The sequence below is a fragment of the Rhopalosiphum maidis genome, chromosome 1, assembly GCF_003676215.2.
Source record: "Rhopalosiphum maidis isolate BTI-1 chromosome 1, ASM367621v3, whole genome shotgun sequence".
Taxonomy (NCBI): domain Eukaryota; kingdom Metazoa; phylum Arthropoda; class Insecta; order Hemiptera; family Aphididae; genus Rhopalosiphum; species Rhopalosiphum maidis.
The window spans coordinates 74,371,672-74,389,162 of record NC_040877.1 but is presented as its reverse complement, the minus strand read 5'-3'; the positions used below and the strand labels follow the sequence as shown (position 1 = coordinate 74,389,162).

Genomic DNA, 17,491 nt, shown 5'->3' with positions numbered 1-17,491 from the left:
TACAAGGAGTTTTTTAAAATCGTAAATAACATATAATACCTATCATAAACGAATCTACTATATTCACAGTAATTGTATAGTGAGCTTTGCTCAGCGTGGTCAGATGTATCATATTATTATTCGTTATAAAATTCGAACTGGTCAAAAAATACAACAATCTGATTATTGATCATATATTTATAATAATTATAATAAATTGTAATTGAGTTTCAATCCACGCATATTATACAGTGACGTTTAACGCGATTTTATTGTATGGAGACAAAGATAAAAAATTACAACACTTAAGATTACCATATTGGTACAAGAAATAATCAATCGACTTTACACAATGAAATGTATGTGTAATAATTAGTAACAATCAAATGTCGGGGGCAAAACTCGTCTTTTCCACAACGCATTTAATATACATTTTATTTAGGTAATATTAAAAACTTATTCTTTTTTATGTTCAGCTGATTACGTGCGTTTGTAAAAAAATTATCATTTTTTACTTTTTAAACTCAAGTTAATTTAATGTGGTCACATGACAACGAAGATATGAAACGGTGGCAGAGGCGTAGTGAAAACAATTAAAATCAATATAACCGACCATTATTTATAATCTATTAAAAAAAAAAAAATTGACAGCACCAAGCCCTAATTAACGACAATGAATAACCCGTTATTATGTGTGGATAATAACAACGATTAGTGTACTAAAGCATAAAATTCGAAATTATTTTTTGTCAATTATATAGACGATTCCGGTTGGAAATGTTATCCATACAACTCGAATATTAATTATTTACTATAATAATTAGGTACTAATCACTATATAATACTTATACGAAAATGCACAATACTACAATTATTATTCTATTTCATAATTTAATTATTAATTGACATTTATTCATGTACATAGAAATCCCTAGATCGTACATACAACTGAATAATTCGGTGGGAACTAGAGTTCAAAAGCGTTTATATAATATCATAAGGCATTCGGCATGTTCTCGAATCTGGCTGTTTTAATGGCGAATTCCGCGATTGGAAACAATATTATAGATTGCAATTAAAATTGAAAATATTTATAAAAATATGCCTAATGATCATATAGCCACGCAATGTCGTTACAGGTATTTGGAATATAATTATTTTCAGTATTTTATGTGTATATATATTTGTACATAATATTATACTACATATATACGAGCATAGTACTAAAAAAAACCCGGTTGTTAAAATGAAAAACCATACTCATATAGTCATATACACCGGCAGACTATAAAAAAAAGAGCTTTCATTTTATACGTTTGGAGAATTTCAATCCATTAATAAGATGATAAATCTGATTTTTTGTTTTGCAATTTACCAGTAATAAAAATAACAAAGTACCAAGCGGCAGATGGCTATAAACGAAACCCGCCGTATACAGCGCGGACGCTTGTCAGCGATTTTTGCAGAGGGTCAAAATTATAACGCATTTTCGTTTTTGCATCATAGAAAATAAAATCGTTTCGATATAGCAACAACTTGCTGCAAAGATATATTACTGAAGACAATTATTACATGAAAAAAAAATTAGTACAAGCGAATCATTTAACAAAACATAATCATATCATTGTATTTAACGGATAGCTTAGAATTCAATTTAAAAATCATACTAACAGATAAAAAAAAAACTTTTTAAAACCGCAATAATTTTTTTTTACCACATACACCAACTATCATTACTGAATAGTTCCAATATACCTAAAAACGTGTACCAATTATTTTGTATCAGACATTGAAAAATATAAGTTATCATAAAAATTCTAGTATTGAATGATTAAAAATAATTGTAGTCTCGAAACTATCGTTTTGTTTAATTTTGATCCAATAAAAAGACTAAATAAATATTTAAACACAATTTGTTGTTTGCCCTTCACCTTATTATTTTCTCGTACACTTCAAATTTTCAATACTCTCATAGTAATTATTATCATAACACATTGCTAATAGCTGTCATTACGATTGCAGTGCTCACGATGTTATTGATTTGGTTAATGACGTCACACGTCACGTTTAATGCATACACACATAATAATAGCATTATATTATACTGTATAAACGCATTATATATATAGTGTATACTGAAGAACGTAGGAAGATTTCTATTTCTGGTTAGGTCGGGTGGAAAAACAAATTTTTAGCCACGACAAATTGCCAATCTCATTATTGTGAAAAGGGGACGAGACAATCTATTGCTGTTAAAATATATTAACGATTTATCATAAACGAAGGGACGGTCGACGGATATAGAGAGTTATTTGTAATAGTGGATACCCGAATCACACACACTACACATATTTTGCTCAATCGATCGTAGGATATGAGATTTCGGGCGAGAAATATATACTTGGCATTGAGAGGGTGGTAAAAAACAATCAGATATATATATATATATATATATATAAGCATGACGTGGGGAAAGTTTAACGTTTTTTTATGTATTGTTCGACAAACGGGGTGGAAACAATGCATGTGACGAAGAGCTAAATGTTTTAAAGTGAATTAGGCCCTTCGTTTTATTAATTTTTATTTCGAATTTCTCTATACAGTACGTTTATATACACACCTAATAAGCGTATATCGAAACCATGCTACAACAATTATTAATTTATTATACCAAACAACTGACCGTTTACTGACGAACTTTAATACAAAAAATAATTATCGGACATATATTTTATGACGTTCAAGCATTTTTTTATACTAAAGCAATAATAACAATCAGGTTCGAGTTATCACAAGATGAAAGTTCTTAATACAATTATATATAACTTATTAATTATTGATCTTGTGTATACAGTATATACATAATAAACAGCTATTACCATCATAATATGATAATATATGTATTTATGTTTTATAGTCGTTATAGGTAATAATTTTTAATATCATTCTGAATACTGTTAATATACATTTAAGTTTTTTATTTTCTAATCACATGAGACAAATCATATTATACTATCATCGTAACGGGTTTCGCTCGTTTTTTTGTTTTAACTGGTAGTAATCGTAAATAAATAATAATGGATATTCAAAAAAAGACTCACCTTCAGTTACTCCCATCATATGGTAAGGAGCAATTTCGACAGTTGAATATCAGACCTAGTAACAAAATAAAAAATGGTAAAATTAATTACAAACGTATTAATCACAATATTAGGTAAGTATAATACATACAATAAAATATAATATATTATACACAGCGTATAACTGAAAATAATTTATAATACAGTTGTAATGGGTGGACAATGAGTGAATCACTTCGATTTTTAGATGTCAGTTCTAAATAATGATGTTTTACGATGTAAAACTTGTTTTACAAACTCTATTATATTATTTTATGAAAAAAACCCCGCGAAATTAAATGTTTACGAAACGTTTTCAACTACCGTTCTGCTAGACCGCAAGGGGATCATCGTTGCCTCGATTGTTGGCAACCGACCATAAAGATATTATTAGTAAGCGAATCGCATTTTAGCAGACGCAATGCTAATGATCAGAAGGCTTTTTGGATCTGTCTCAGTCGCACACACGTTTTCAACTGATTTATACATACACATGTATTATATATATATAGGTTTTATAGTTTCTTTTTACACGTTTAAAAGGACGGCGAAAATAAAAACACCAATCAGTATTATTATTAAATACATTTTTAACTGTTATCAGGATTTTTAACATAAAATAAAAATAAAATAAAATAAAACAATCAAAATATTGTTCTTACCCATCAAGGCAACAATATTACTTATGCCGACTTAAAGTAGCTTATTATAATACAGGATAATAAATTAAAATTTACATTTATTAATATACAGTAATACAAATGGAAGGTTATTATCACTTTTAATAACCAAAAATAGTATATAAAAAATGTATTATTAAAATAACCTGATATGAAATTGATTTTCGTATTCATTTCCGAATGTTTAACAATATAAAGTAACCAAACTTTACCAATATCCGAAATCCAGAAGTAATAGCGTACCTATAGTACTACCGAATGAATTTAATTAAATTGTAAGTATAAAAGCTTCCGCTATTATACCGTATAGACTACACCTTCCAACACAAACCATAAATACAAAATAAATTAACGTTTTCAAAAATATATAAAGATAATACATGGATCATTTTTAAAGTTCTCATATTATTAAATAATATTATAATATTAAAATAGAGCTGCATAATAAATATAAAGGATCACAAGTATAACGACGTTTATATTATTCAAAAAATAGGTGCGTGTCAACTATATGAAAATTAAATTGTTAAATTTTATATGATGAAAAACCAACACTTTTGTGAAACATCCCATTGTCAATAAGGTAGATACTAGATACTATATACTATCATACTTCTTTAGAAAAAAAAATATATCAGAAAATATTGTATATCTATGCTAGCAACTATATTATTATTATTATTATTAAGTGATAATAAAAAATAAATTGAAATATAGGCATCTTTTTCTTTGTTGTATTTCCATATTATGATGTAGATTACACGTATAATATTTGCACAGTTATTATTACCATATTATACCTATACGTTGTATACTTTTATTATAACTGTAAAGCGTTTTAAAGCATGATACGTGTTTATTTAAACATCTGCTGCAGTATTATTACAAATTATGATACATATTATGAGTGATGACTGGTGACTAATAAAGTATTAGATTAACTGGTACTTAACTAAGACTTATTAAAAGTATAAACTGTAAATTGTGGTTTTGAATTTTAAGGAATCTGACTATTTTTTTATATTGTTAACGTACTTAAAATAAATTAATCGACCATAGGAAACGCACATACTACGCAATGGAAATGTTAATCGACGATCTGCATTTCGCGTATACACGATATTAATTATTATTCCGTTTGGCGCAAAATAATTGACATTTTCGACGTGACAGTAATACGTACGGAACACATGTATTTGTATAAATTGTTTTATAATATAATTAAAGTGATAAATATTTCTCGCTGTCTTAGCTAGTTTTTTATTTTTATTATTATTATAATGTATTAGCGATTCGATTCAAAATGATTATAAAAGAAAAATTCAAAAATATCAGACAGATGTATCAGGGTTTTTGGCGATGCGGAAAAAGGACAAAAAACAACATTATCTCACATTAAAATAATACATAATAAAGGTACGACGAATACTGAAAAGAACAGTATTACAGTTATACACGAAATAGTAAAACTGATCATCGTTATCGCATACCTTAAGTTCTCCGTTTACGATACATTTGCTATGTATAATATTTGGTTGCGGAAGAAATGGATTTTTTAATCACGGATCGCAGAACATAATATTATTATTAACATAATTATATTATGTTCATTATTACAATACGAATGCGTGGTACGTCCGACACCTGTTCGCAGCATTCGTCATATGCACAATAGTATATAATAACAATTATACTATAATTTTATATACCTACTTAATATTATGCGGTCCCCCCCTATAAGTTAAAATGATCACATACGACCAGAACTATAATACAGTAGACGCCGCTAATAAGACTCACGAATATAAGGTTCAGTCGTTTATTAGACTCAAAATCGTCTGGAACGGACAGGACGTATCAAAATACATTAAAAAAAAATCGGTTATAAGACTCAACACTTCGGTTTGTCTTATAAGACTCAAATTTCGTAAAATAAATAGTAGAAAATAAACTTTTTTGGTTATAATTTAGAAATAAATTGGTATTGAAAAATTAAATAATATTCGTGTTGATTATTTCTAGTTTCTGTTGGTACCTTATAACGTATAAAAATTTTTATCGCAGATAAAAGTTCACATTTATCGCAACGATTATCGTTATTATATTTTTGGAATATTAGAACAAAATAAAAAACAAACTAAAATTACGAATTTTTTTCAAAAATAATTTTTCAAAATAAATAAATACATTATACATACATTCTTTATAATTTTTATAATATTTTTATACGTAATATTTACCTATTATAATTTTAGTTTTTTTTTTTATCAGGATTATTAAATTTATTCAATAATAAGTATGTAATATGTAATATGTGTTAAAGTACTAAAATTAAAGCAAAATATGTAGAAAAATAAAATTTATAAATACGCATTAATTTTTTTTTTCCACTTCGCCTATAAGATTCATTCGGTTATAAGACTTACTTTGTGCTGGTCTCAAAGTGAGTCTTATAAGCGGCGTCTACTGTATTATGATCACCGCCCGGCAGAGGTTGTTAATTTTAAATCCGACGTCGCAATGGATCACGACGACGATGCGCCACGCATGCAACGTGTACAACTCACGGTGCATTTTATTTTATCATCACCGTGAGACTTTGCCAACATAGCCAAGATACTAGTGTGAGAACAAATTATTCGCGTCGATATACTCGCGTATTGTATAATATATAAAAATATAAAAAGAATATTTGCGTTTTGTCATCTGCGACAAACGAAGACATGTCATGTAGTTTTTTTTCCCGACATAAAAACATTGTTCTATTGTTCTAAAATACTGCAGTGCTCAAAGTCGAAGCGCCAATAATTTATGAATAATTTTTTTTAAAAAAAAACATAAAAAAATATATTAATTGTACAAGGTTCATAATATGTAATTTTTTTATGAGGAAGTTAATACTTAATTGTAATCGATACGATACATACCACGTCTGGCACAAGCCTACAACAGTTATTCTTAAATAGCGAAATTACACAACCCCTAATCTATGCTATAAAGTATAGACAGTAATAAGTAAAAAAACCTATACTTTGTACGACTTCCACAGTACGACGATCGACTTACTTTTGCAACACACTGAAATCTTAACACAGTACACACAACTGTGTTACAAACAATCATTGGTTATATTTAGATAAAAAACCAATTAATGAATAATATTTAAATATTGGCATTATAAAATATATTTTATTTTACATGATTTTTAAAATAATATATTTTTGACCGTTCGGTTAAACTATCGTATTCAAGAGTAAAATTACATAAAAATATATAAAAAAAGAAAATATTCGTCTGTGGTTAGCGTTTTTAATGTCTATTATTATTATTATTATTATTTTATTAGCTTCCAATATCTAAATTAATAACGGTTCAAATTACAACTATATAATATATAAATAAAAAGAAAACATCGTTACAAATAATTAAGTTTAAGTATATAAAAATTACAACTGAAACCTAGTTACATTAAGATCAAATTAAGAATTCAGCATATTCGAAAAACTTTTTTATATATTAATAATAACAGGTCTAGAAGAGAAATTTAAAACAACTTGTGAGTTGTGGGTCCATTGAAATTATATTGAGTCTATTATTATATTACGTTTATACATAGCGTAGTTATAAAAAAACGAATAGTTAAAATAATATTTAAAATTTAATAAACTTAAATTTTGAGTTTGTCCAGCAAAAGAAAACATCATGATCGACAAAAAATGGTTTTTTGCGCATCCATCCTCCCATAAAGGAAAATTGATCACGATGGCAGGGTTGAAACATGGGGATGCACAAGATCCTGCGCTTGACAGAGTATAGATAAAAAAAATAATAAACACTGTAAATAGCGTATGAAATAATATAATTATTGAATATTGTTTTCCGTTTGTGAAGTTTTGTTTTTTTTCTGTCAATAAAACGAGTGCAATAAGAACGATTCAATTATACAAGTAACAAGTAGGTAAGTAAGGTATTTAAAAGATAAAAACGCGTATAAATAATAAGCATATGCAACAGCTTTAAAGTGCATACATCCGGCTGTCGAAAATAATGATATCGTGTTCCGGTACAAAAAATTTTGCGGCTTTATATCATAAAAAAAATACGTGCCTATAATAAAAAAAATATATAAATCCGTAGCCAGCAGATTAAGTAGTACGGATTAATTGATCCGAAAAAAAATGCCTATCGAACGAAAAATGGCGAGGTTTTATTGTTCTGTTTAGAAGCACCACTCGGTACATTCAAATGCACGTAGAATCCGAGTAAAATACTACGTATTGAGCAATAATTGGGTTATCGGGGTCATTGGAAGTTATTTGAAATCAGGGGAATAGTATACCCATATATAGTGTGTGCGCACACACTCCGATACACAATTCACACAATATTATTATACACATTTTCGAAGTTTATCGGCGAGTATTTTGTAACCTTTTAACAACGACAGACTTGAGTTTTATCCTCGTCTTCCTGCCAGGCGCCCATACTGTTGCATTAAAAATACCTACCAAATGGCTTTTCTTTGGCTTTTTTTTAAACGATTTTTAAATTAAATAATGTAAATAAATAGAAAAAACAATCCAGGTTCCGTGTATAAAGGGAAATATTTTCTTTCTCCACTCTGAACTTTACGCAAAATAATATATTCTATAAACCACAGTTCAACTTAAAAAATGCGCACTGGATAGTATAAATGTATAATAATAAGTATGTTTCGATTGACGCGATTCAAATTATGTACAAGTGAAAAAACCGACCGATAAACCTATGTATTTATTTACGTATTTAAATAGGTGAGCTTGAAGAATACACATTTTTGAACTGAATAAAATAAATTACATGTACGGTAATAATAAACAATCAACAAACATTTAATGAATCAATAATGAAATATTTAAAAATAGCAAAATATGGTCATGACTCATGATTTAGTTATCCATGATTAGTCGATAAGTTTTATTAAATCATCAAATTAATATTTTTTTTTACAAATAGATACAGATAATATATACATATTAAATATTATTGTTGATATGATGCCTAAATTAGATTAATAAAAAGGTAAAATAACCAATAATAGGTGGTTATCGAAAAATAACTTTTTTTTAAGCACGATAACCAAATTGTGACTGTTTATCTATATATTCTATGTATTAGGCTTCGACTGAACGATATCGTAATATTTGTGATTAAGTAATAACACATATTGAATAAACACGTTTAATTATTATTATCTAAATCTTGGATATGAGCATATTGTGCTGATAATGCATATTATATATTACGTTCCACAGTTAGGAATCTTGAACTTAGCAGTATATAAAAGAATAAAATTGCGGTGAAAATAATAGATGAATAGAGGTAAGTAGTATGTATCTATGTACAACAATAATAACAGCTATTTTTGCACACCACACGTACAATCGTATTACATAGTATTATATTGACCGTACTTTGTAAAACTAATTTTATCAACACGCATCGTTAGTCTAGAACAGTGTTTCCCAACTGGTGTTCCACGGAACCTAAGGATTCCGTCAGCCGGTGCCAAGGGTTCCGTGAGAAATTTGGAAAAATTTAAATTAATTAATAATATTTTCGATTTTAATTATAATTCTAACACAGAATAGCTCCAAAAATTATATGGGGTTCCACAAAAGGTTCAAGCTTCTACAAAGGTTCCGCGAGTAAAAGAAGTTGGGAAACACTAGTCTAGAACACTTGGTTGGTGTTTACATAGTATTCTGAGAAATTCATGATATTGAGTTTTAATTTTATGTTTGCTTATTAGTCATATCCAATAATACTATAATATTATAATCGATACATTTTTTTACCAAATTAATTTGGCGTCGCTTTATAATAATAGTTATCTAATTACAATACTATATACAATAGTTATAGATAATTACGATGCGAGTAATTGAATTGGAAACACTAAATCATAAAAACTACGTTTACCAAACACTAACTAAATAGATATCAATAGAGTGCCAATTTCATACTGGGTGTCCTAGGTGTTATGTTAATTAGACCGTATGTCAGTAATAAATTAGGTTATGTAAAATAAAAACAGGCGGACTTGAGAGAGATTTGGCACACGCATAAAAAACTGTAAAAAAGCAAAAAAAGGATATTGTACGCCTGCCAATATAGGTACATACAGAGAAGAACTGTATCTAAGATAATATGTAATTTGTATTTTGCAACTTTTGAAATTCGTTAATTGTACTTAGATATTTTTTTTGGTACTTCTGTGTTATCTCGACTACCCAAATATTTTCAAGACTACCTAACCTACCTCCATATACATCCGTATATAGGAATCTATTAATACATTTATTGCCGCGTTGTAATCTGTATCATCGTAATGTACAATTTGTGTATCTTGTAAAGATATTTGATACAAATAAAGATTCGTTTTTTTTAACAGAATAAGGATGCTATACTCACATGTGTTATCTGTATTAAAAATGTACAATATATCAATTTTGCTTCATTAAGATAACTTTTATATTAAAAAGATAATTATTATCTAACCGATTATCAAATTTAAAGATAAAAATACACGATCTAGGATATCTCATAGACTTTTATTGATATTATTATTTTTAAGCTATGAATAAGTAAAATAATAAAACTTTAAAATTATCATCTCACATTAAGATTATAATATCAATAAAACTCTACGAGATGATGACTAAGATTGCATTCTTCCCTTTAAATCTGATAATATATGTAAATTTTTAAACTAACAACATAAAATAGATTCGGCAGAAATCAAAGTTGCAATGTCGTACGTTAATAAATCTTCTTAACTAAAAAAATAACTATATGAAAAATACTCTCAAGTTTGCGGAGGACGAACGCGACAATAACCCAGATTGCATGCCACTGTCGTACATTTCGACGCATTTACAAATATCCATAGGGTTTTTAATTAAAATAATATAATAATAATAACAGTAAAAAAACCTGATGACGCCGACATGCACCTTCGTCAGTCGTCACATCGAAACGCGTTCTCATCGTACATATACGGTCGAAAACTATACGCATGTGTGAACACTGTAGGGTTTTAGCTTCGTTATTATACAATATAAAATATAATATTATTATTATAAGAGTACAAACGAATTTTCGTAAATTTTTGTGACGTAACCATGTTATATTTACAACTAAGTGTGTGTTCGGAATATATTTTATACACATAATATTATAAATAATGTTATAATATACTACCAGTAAGCAATTTTGTTTTATTTGTACTTACAGTTATACATACAATATATTATACAAAATATGAAATAATAAACCTAACAAAAAGTTTTTTTTTTAAAAGTAGAACCAGCAGTCGTCGAACACCGCATGATTCGGTCGACACGTTACCGGCGACTACAGGGTACGAGTGATAATTGATTCGCGATTTTAGTGTGTAGGCAGATTTAAGTTATGAAATATATTCTCAGTAAAACGATTCGTCAAAAACTTAGAATGTATAATCGACGGGGGAGTTAAAAACTGAAGATAAAACGAAAAACTTATAAAATAAGATAATAATATAACTTCAAATTGAATCTTCCTTTTAAATGTTTCAATTATTGTTCACTACAATAAAAAACTTAAATGATTAAGTTTGAAAATCGACTACAATTTTCGTCAAATAAACTCAAAAGTTACCACAATTTCAAAAAAAAATATATATATTTAAATTCGTTGATTGTCTATTGTTTGACAAAAAAAACCCTGGGTCAAAACGTTTATAACTCTTAAGTTAAAATATACTATATTGTATAAAATTTCAAATACAATGTTACAGGAATATTGTCTTTCTTAAACCTAAAATCCCTAAACACTACATAAAAATGTATATTGTATTGATTTTTGACATTTACCTACTATATAATATAAATATTTAATTAAAAATCAATGTCAAAAACTGATTTCCTACATACTTTTACAAAGTAACAACAACTAACTATTATGTAATTAATTTGTACAAAGCTTTTTTGCAATTTTATAATCATAAACCATAATGCGTTGGTGGCGATAAAATACACAATCTAAAAAAATATTACAACAATACGTCACGAGAAAAATAATAAAAATAAGAATAATAATGGAAATAGTAACAAAAAAATTTGCAATTGAAACCCCCCAACATTTTATAATTATTCAGTCGAAAATATATGTTATAATATAGGTACGTGTTTATCTAACTGTTATACCATTATGATAAATATAAACCGGTAAGTAACCTGTATAATTTCTTTAAATATAAAAAATCATGACAAAATTCACTTTAAACCACAACGATTTGATTCAAAGTTAACTTAATTCAAGGTTTTCTGAGTTATAGTCAAGATAATAAAAACACACCCTTAATAAACCATCTTAAAAGTCTAGTACGTATGGTAGTCATGCGAAAGTAAGGTTTGGTCGAAACACATAAAAAAAAGACAATTAATCATGTGAAGATAAATAAAATACGCGTCCAGAACTCGAGATTGCATGAATACAATATACTTTAAGTTGCTTCCTGTTAAACCCATTATACAATATCTCTTACAGGATATATTATATTGAATTTGTAGGTTTATTATACAAGTGTCGATATACTTTTAATTTTTATTATTGGAAAAAGAAAATTAATAATATAATTATAGTAAAATAATATGGTATCTTTATTATAATCATATGATTAAAATCTAAAAGAGATACGTTCGAAGACAATTAATTTATTAGTCAGCCTAAAAACCGGAGAAAATATGGATATTTTAAGTTTATTTTGTAACTAAAACTACAGATTTTAAAATATCTTGAAAAGTTGGAAGAAAACAATTACAAATAAATCCAACAATCGAGTAAACATTTTTTTTATTCATCCATCATATTTTAAGGCTGTAAGCAAATTAAAAATATTAATTCAATTATCAACGAAAGTTCAATATTAAAATTTTCATAATTAAAACCGTATCACTGAATAATAATCATTTGATAAATCGTCAAATATTTAAGACAACCTACCAGCAGTAATTATTTCTTAATAAACTTTATTTTGAAAATTGTCAACTTCATTATGCCTGATAGTGCACAGTAGTAATTAGTGAGGTAATTATTTAGTCATACCTCTGAATAATAATATGTTATAAGAACAAAAACATAAAACCAATAGTTAGAATTAGAATAATCGAATGAATATTGATATTATCTTTGATATACTGATGATTCGACGATGAAAAGTAAAGAAATTAATCTTTTCGAAATTAATAATATTAAATATCGTACTTTGAATTTGTTTAAATTTGTCGGATAGCTAAAACATATAAATAAATGAACAAATAGATTGTAGTTGCTTAACTAGTAGTCAGTCATCACAATACTCGGTGTGACTGTCAGATGTTTTTCAACAAATCCGAAATTAACAAACTAGTGAAATTAATCAACTTTATTTAATTTAATCTTTTTACACGCGTGTAGCAAACACAACTAATGACTACGCCTGTCAAAACAGTCGTTTAGTATAGAGTTGAATTTATTAGTCATTAACTAAATTTCTGTTCACAATAAAACTTCTTCAGAGTGAATACTAATGCCATATCATGGAAAGTATATTTAAAAAAATAATAATAATTACAAGATAATTCGAAAAACAGAAATTATTTATCAAATAAAATAAAATGCTTAGATTATTTAATCAGCCAAAAAAAAAAAATGTTCAATTGATTGCTACTTAGTTCTGATTTACTATTCACAAATCGTTTTCGATAACTATCAACAATTATTATAATTATCGTTGTTTACTTATTTTTTACAAAAGTATTAATTTCTAACCTTAGATTATAGTATAATAGAAGTATAAAACCGTCTTTGGTAAGTTTATGATAAAAAAAATAAAGATACTAGCGTTATAACTGCCAAGTCAATATATCATGGTTTAGGTTATGGACATTTATTAAAATTAAAACATTCATTGTATAATAATAATAAATTGAAGGTATTATAAATATATCATACATATTATACTAAAATGGTAAAATTATCAAATAGTTTTGCAGTAATATTTTATACCTAATTTAACAGCATTTGAAAATTAACGTTGCAACGAAAAGCAAGCAACAACAATAATTAAAAGTGAATAGAATAAGGCAATACATTATTCAACAGTAGATAATTCAACACCAAATTTAAAACGTCATTCTTAAAAAATTATGGATACAATGAATAAAATTGATCAAACTTATACAACGATGTATTTAAAACTTAAATAATAATCAATCATTTACTAGCTCTATATATAAAAACGTCATAGTATCAATTAAAAATATAAGTACTGGATCGTATATAATTGAATTACATAATAATAAGGTAGATATAAAATCGATACTTAAGTTATCCAGCTGTAGAAAAAATTTGTCAAAAATTAATAAAAAAAATATATAACGGCGAACGGTTGTCGTGACAAACAGCAACTTACTACCAACGCCGCAACGCACAATAATTACTATATTATCCTCGCTATTATATTATTATAATATATATTTTATGGAGCATGTGAATTTAATTCCAATAGGTAGTACCAGCAACCTACTATCCTACAGTGTAAAATGCAGAAAATTTAAAAGGGAAAAGCAAATAAAATGTTCTGTTTGATTAAGTTATGAGATGTATAAAAATTAAAAAGTGTATTCGACGATGGTTGACCAATATTATTGATAGGCAGTTTTTTTTTCTACTTAAAATAGGAATAAAAAACTGAAATAAATTCCTAACGCAATGAAATTTGCTGACGACTTAAACCATTTATCGAACTGTTGAACGCGCGATTACCATGCCATAATATAATATATATAATATATTTACATTCATAATATCACTGTGCGTTTGACGTATAGTCAATGGGAAGGACATTATTAAAATTCAACGACACGGGTCGCGATGCTACGCTGAAATATCCCTCACGAATATCTACAACAGAATAAACACAACTACACAACCAAAATACTACAGGCAGGAGACGTGTCTTACACGTATAAAACCATAAGATTTTTTTTCAGGCGCGTAAACACTATCGCTAAGGATCATGCTTTTTCCTGGTAAACGCTCGCGGTCCAATAACCGAACATACAGGAGACGGTTATAATAAAAGCGAATCGCTTATCGTTCCTCTATTTCTTCCTACGAAAAAAAAAATGTATAAAAAACTACTCGTCGGCAATTGACGGACCCGTCAAAGGCCTCCGAAAAACCTTTGAAAAACGAATAAACACAAATGTCGTATCACATGACTTGCAACAGCAATAAAAATAATATTAATAATAAACCGTTGACGACGACGCGAATACACACGACACCAAATTAGAGGGTCGGCGCACGGATGGGTGGGTGGGTGGTAGCGGCGTTGTTTTGGCGCGCGATGACCGTTATTTTATGAAATCACGGGGCGCTTTCCAGCTCTTACCTGGACGACGGCAATGCGTGTCCTTTGCGGGTAAGTGAGTCTTAGCCACGGGAAAATTGGAATTCTTTCTTCTTTTTCCGACTCTTCCGATAAGCCACCACAGACGGATATCCTCGACAACGGTTTATCACACACGGACAGCGAAAATATTGTTTGTCGGGACGGACGACGAGACGGCGAAAAAAATCGCACACGGCAATCAACGTAAAAACGCGTACTACACACACACACTTGTCGTCGACGAGACGGAAGAGGCGGCGGCGGCGACTACGGAAAAGGCGGGCACAGCGATGATGATAAGACGGTGGCGAACGGACGGAGACTGCCGCGCGGCTGTTCCCGAGACGGCGGCGGCGGTGGCGGTTACGGAGGCGGCGACGGGTGCCGGCGGCGGCGGCAGAATTATTATTATTGTTATTACGACACGCGCCGCGATGAATACTGTAATATAGCACACGTCCTCCGAGCGACCGTTATGAAAAATACGAAAATTGAGAGACTCCGACCAATAGCGCACGCACTTCTTTAATCGTTTAAAAGATAAGTAATCAATCGAAACAATTATTTCCCGGCACGGTCGTCGGTCTGTTTCAGCGCAATCCCTATCTGCTTTAGTTCAGGGTGAAACCCACGGCTGGTTACACTCGAATCACCGTTATAGCTGTGCGCCATGATCCCGGGGCTGTGTTTCATTAAAAACAACATTACAAGTCCCAAAAGGCGGCAAATTTAAAAAAAAAAAAAATTAATTTAAAATAAAAAAACAACACACTTACCCCGTACCGGTGATGGTGGTGATGGTACTAGTAGTCGTGGTGGTTGTCGTCTCGTGTATTTAATTGTAATATAATATTATAATTGTAAATAAATAATTATTGTACGATTATAATAATATTAATATTAATAAATACGTCGTTAAATCGCGTCAAAAAAAAAAAAAAAAAAAAAACCGTACGTGAGTGTGATCGTATGGCGTGCGTGCGTGCGTAAGTTGGTGCGTGCGTGCGTGTGTCGTTGGCCCCGACCTGGTGTGTGCGGACGTCCAATTTTTACGCACAGTATTCAACTAGTAAACACGAAGCCGCGCTCTGTTTGTGGAATGCCAAGAATGGCGAAAAGAATCCGGACAACGTACCGGAGCGGCGCGCGCATCGCGTGACGCATCAAGCCCGTGGTGGGGGTGGCAGCAGTGGGAGTGCGGGTCCAACGGTCACCGCAGCTTATAGTGTTATATACCCCCACCGCACGCTGACGACACTGTGTGCCTGCCCCTGGAATCGGCCAGTGCGGACGGCCGCCCGCCGGTATTTTGGCGGCCAACTACTGGCAACACTGCGGCGTTCCCGCCGTCGTTCTTATCCCGCCACAAACGCGGCGGAGCCGCAAACTCTGCTGCGAAACGCCAAAATACCTGTAATGTTATTGGTGCACATCTCGTCGACCGAATGCACATTTTCAAACAGTCTGCTAGACGACGGCAATTTCACGAATTTTTCCTAGTTATCTCTACAACGAAGGTTTTTCACTCATATTGTGTAAACATCTATCTAATGATAGTTGGTTTGTGACGGCAAATCGTCGTTTACAGAACACGGAAGCATATTTTGCTCTATACCTTCGAGGGTTCAAATTATTTTTATCCACCAAAAAATACTCGGAAACAAAATAATAATAAATAACTAACATAAATAATTGTTTTTGTTATACCCTTCATTGGATTACAATCGTCAGTAAAACAATTACAAGGAGCAAACGTCTAGGCAATTTCGTATACACGCTGTAACTGGACGAACAGACTAGTCTTAAATCTTAATAATTACAAAAATATAGATTGTGCCCCTACAAAATTGTGTTCGCAATTCGAATGTACAAGATGATTATCACATTATTCTGTTTATATTTTAATTATGTACATCAATTAGGTACATAATAAGTATATGTAATATGTGCAATGATAAAATAATACAAATTTAACTTCAAATGTACATAACATTATCTGCATTTAATTAAATAAATCGAATAATACACTATTTAAACTTCACATTGTTAAAAAATCACGTAAAGTATTTGAATCGTAACTATCAACAGTTAAATTTTGTTTGTCTTCCTAACCGCGATAAATTTATTGATCTTACAATTATGTGTACTTTTTCTAATAGAAAAAATACTCAGAGAGGAGGTTTCTGGTAATAATTTGGAGCTAGACTGTACTTAGAAGAGTCAGAAGACATTTTCAGTACTTTTTAAAATAA

The 17,491-nt window shown here is 29.6% G+C and overlaps 1 protein-coding gene across 5 annotated transcripts in view; it reads right to left on the bottom strand.

The window, feature by feature from the left end:
• The window catches only part of LOC113559730 (transcriptional enhancer factor TEF-1), a 76,127-nt gene extending 59,800 nt beyond the window's left edge, over positions 1-16,327 (bottom strand). For 2 of the 5 annotated variants that reach the window (XM_026965480.1, XM_026965485.1), the window contains exons 1-2: positions 15,240-15,582; positions 3,081-3,135 (exon numbers count right to left, since the gene is read on the bottom strand). Coding sequence is in view for 2 of the 5 variants with exons in the window: in XM_026965485.1 (XP_026821286.1) it covers positions 3,081-3,099 (19 nt within the window). In the remaining 3 variants the exon portion in view is untranslated. Of the gene's footprint in view, positions 1-3,080; positions 3,136-15,239; positions 15,583-16,015 lie in introns of those variants that run through there. The other 3 variants (XM_026965491.1, XM_026965474.1, XM_026965500.1) reach the window with 3 other exon arrangements.
• Positions 16,328-17,491: the final 1,164 nt, after the last annotated feature.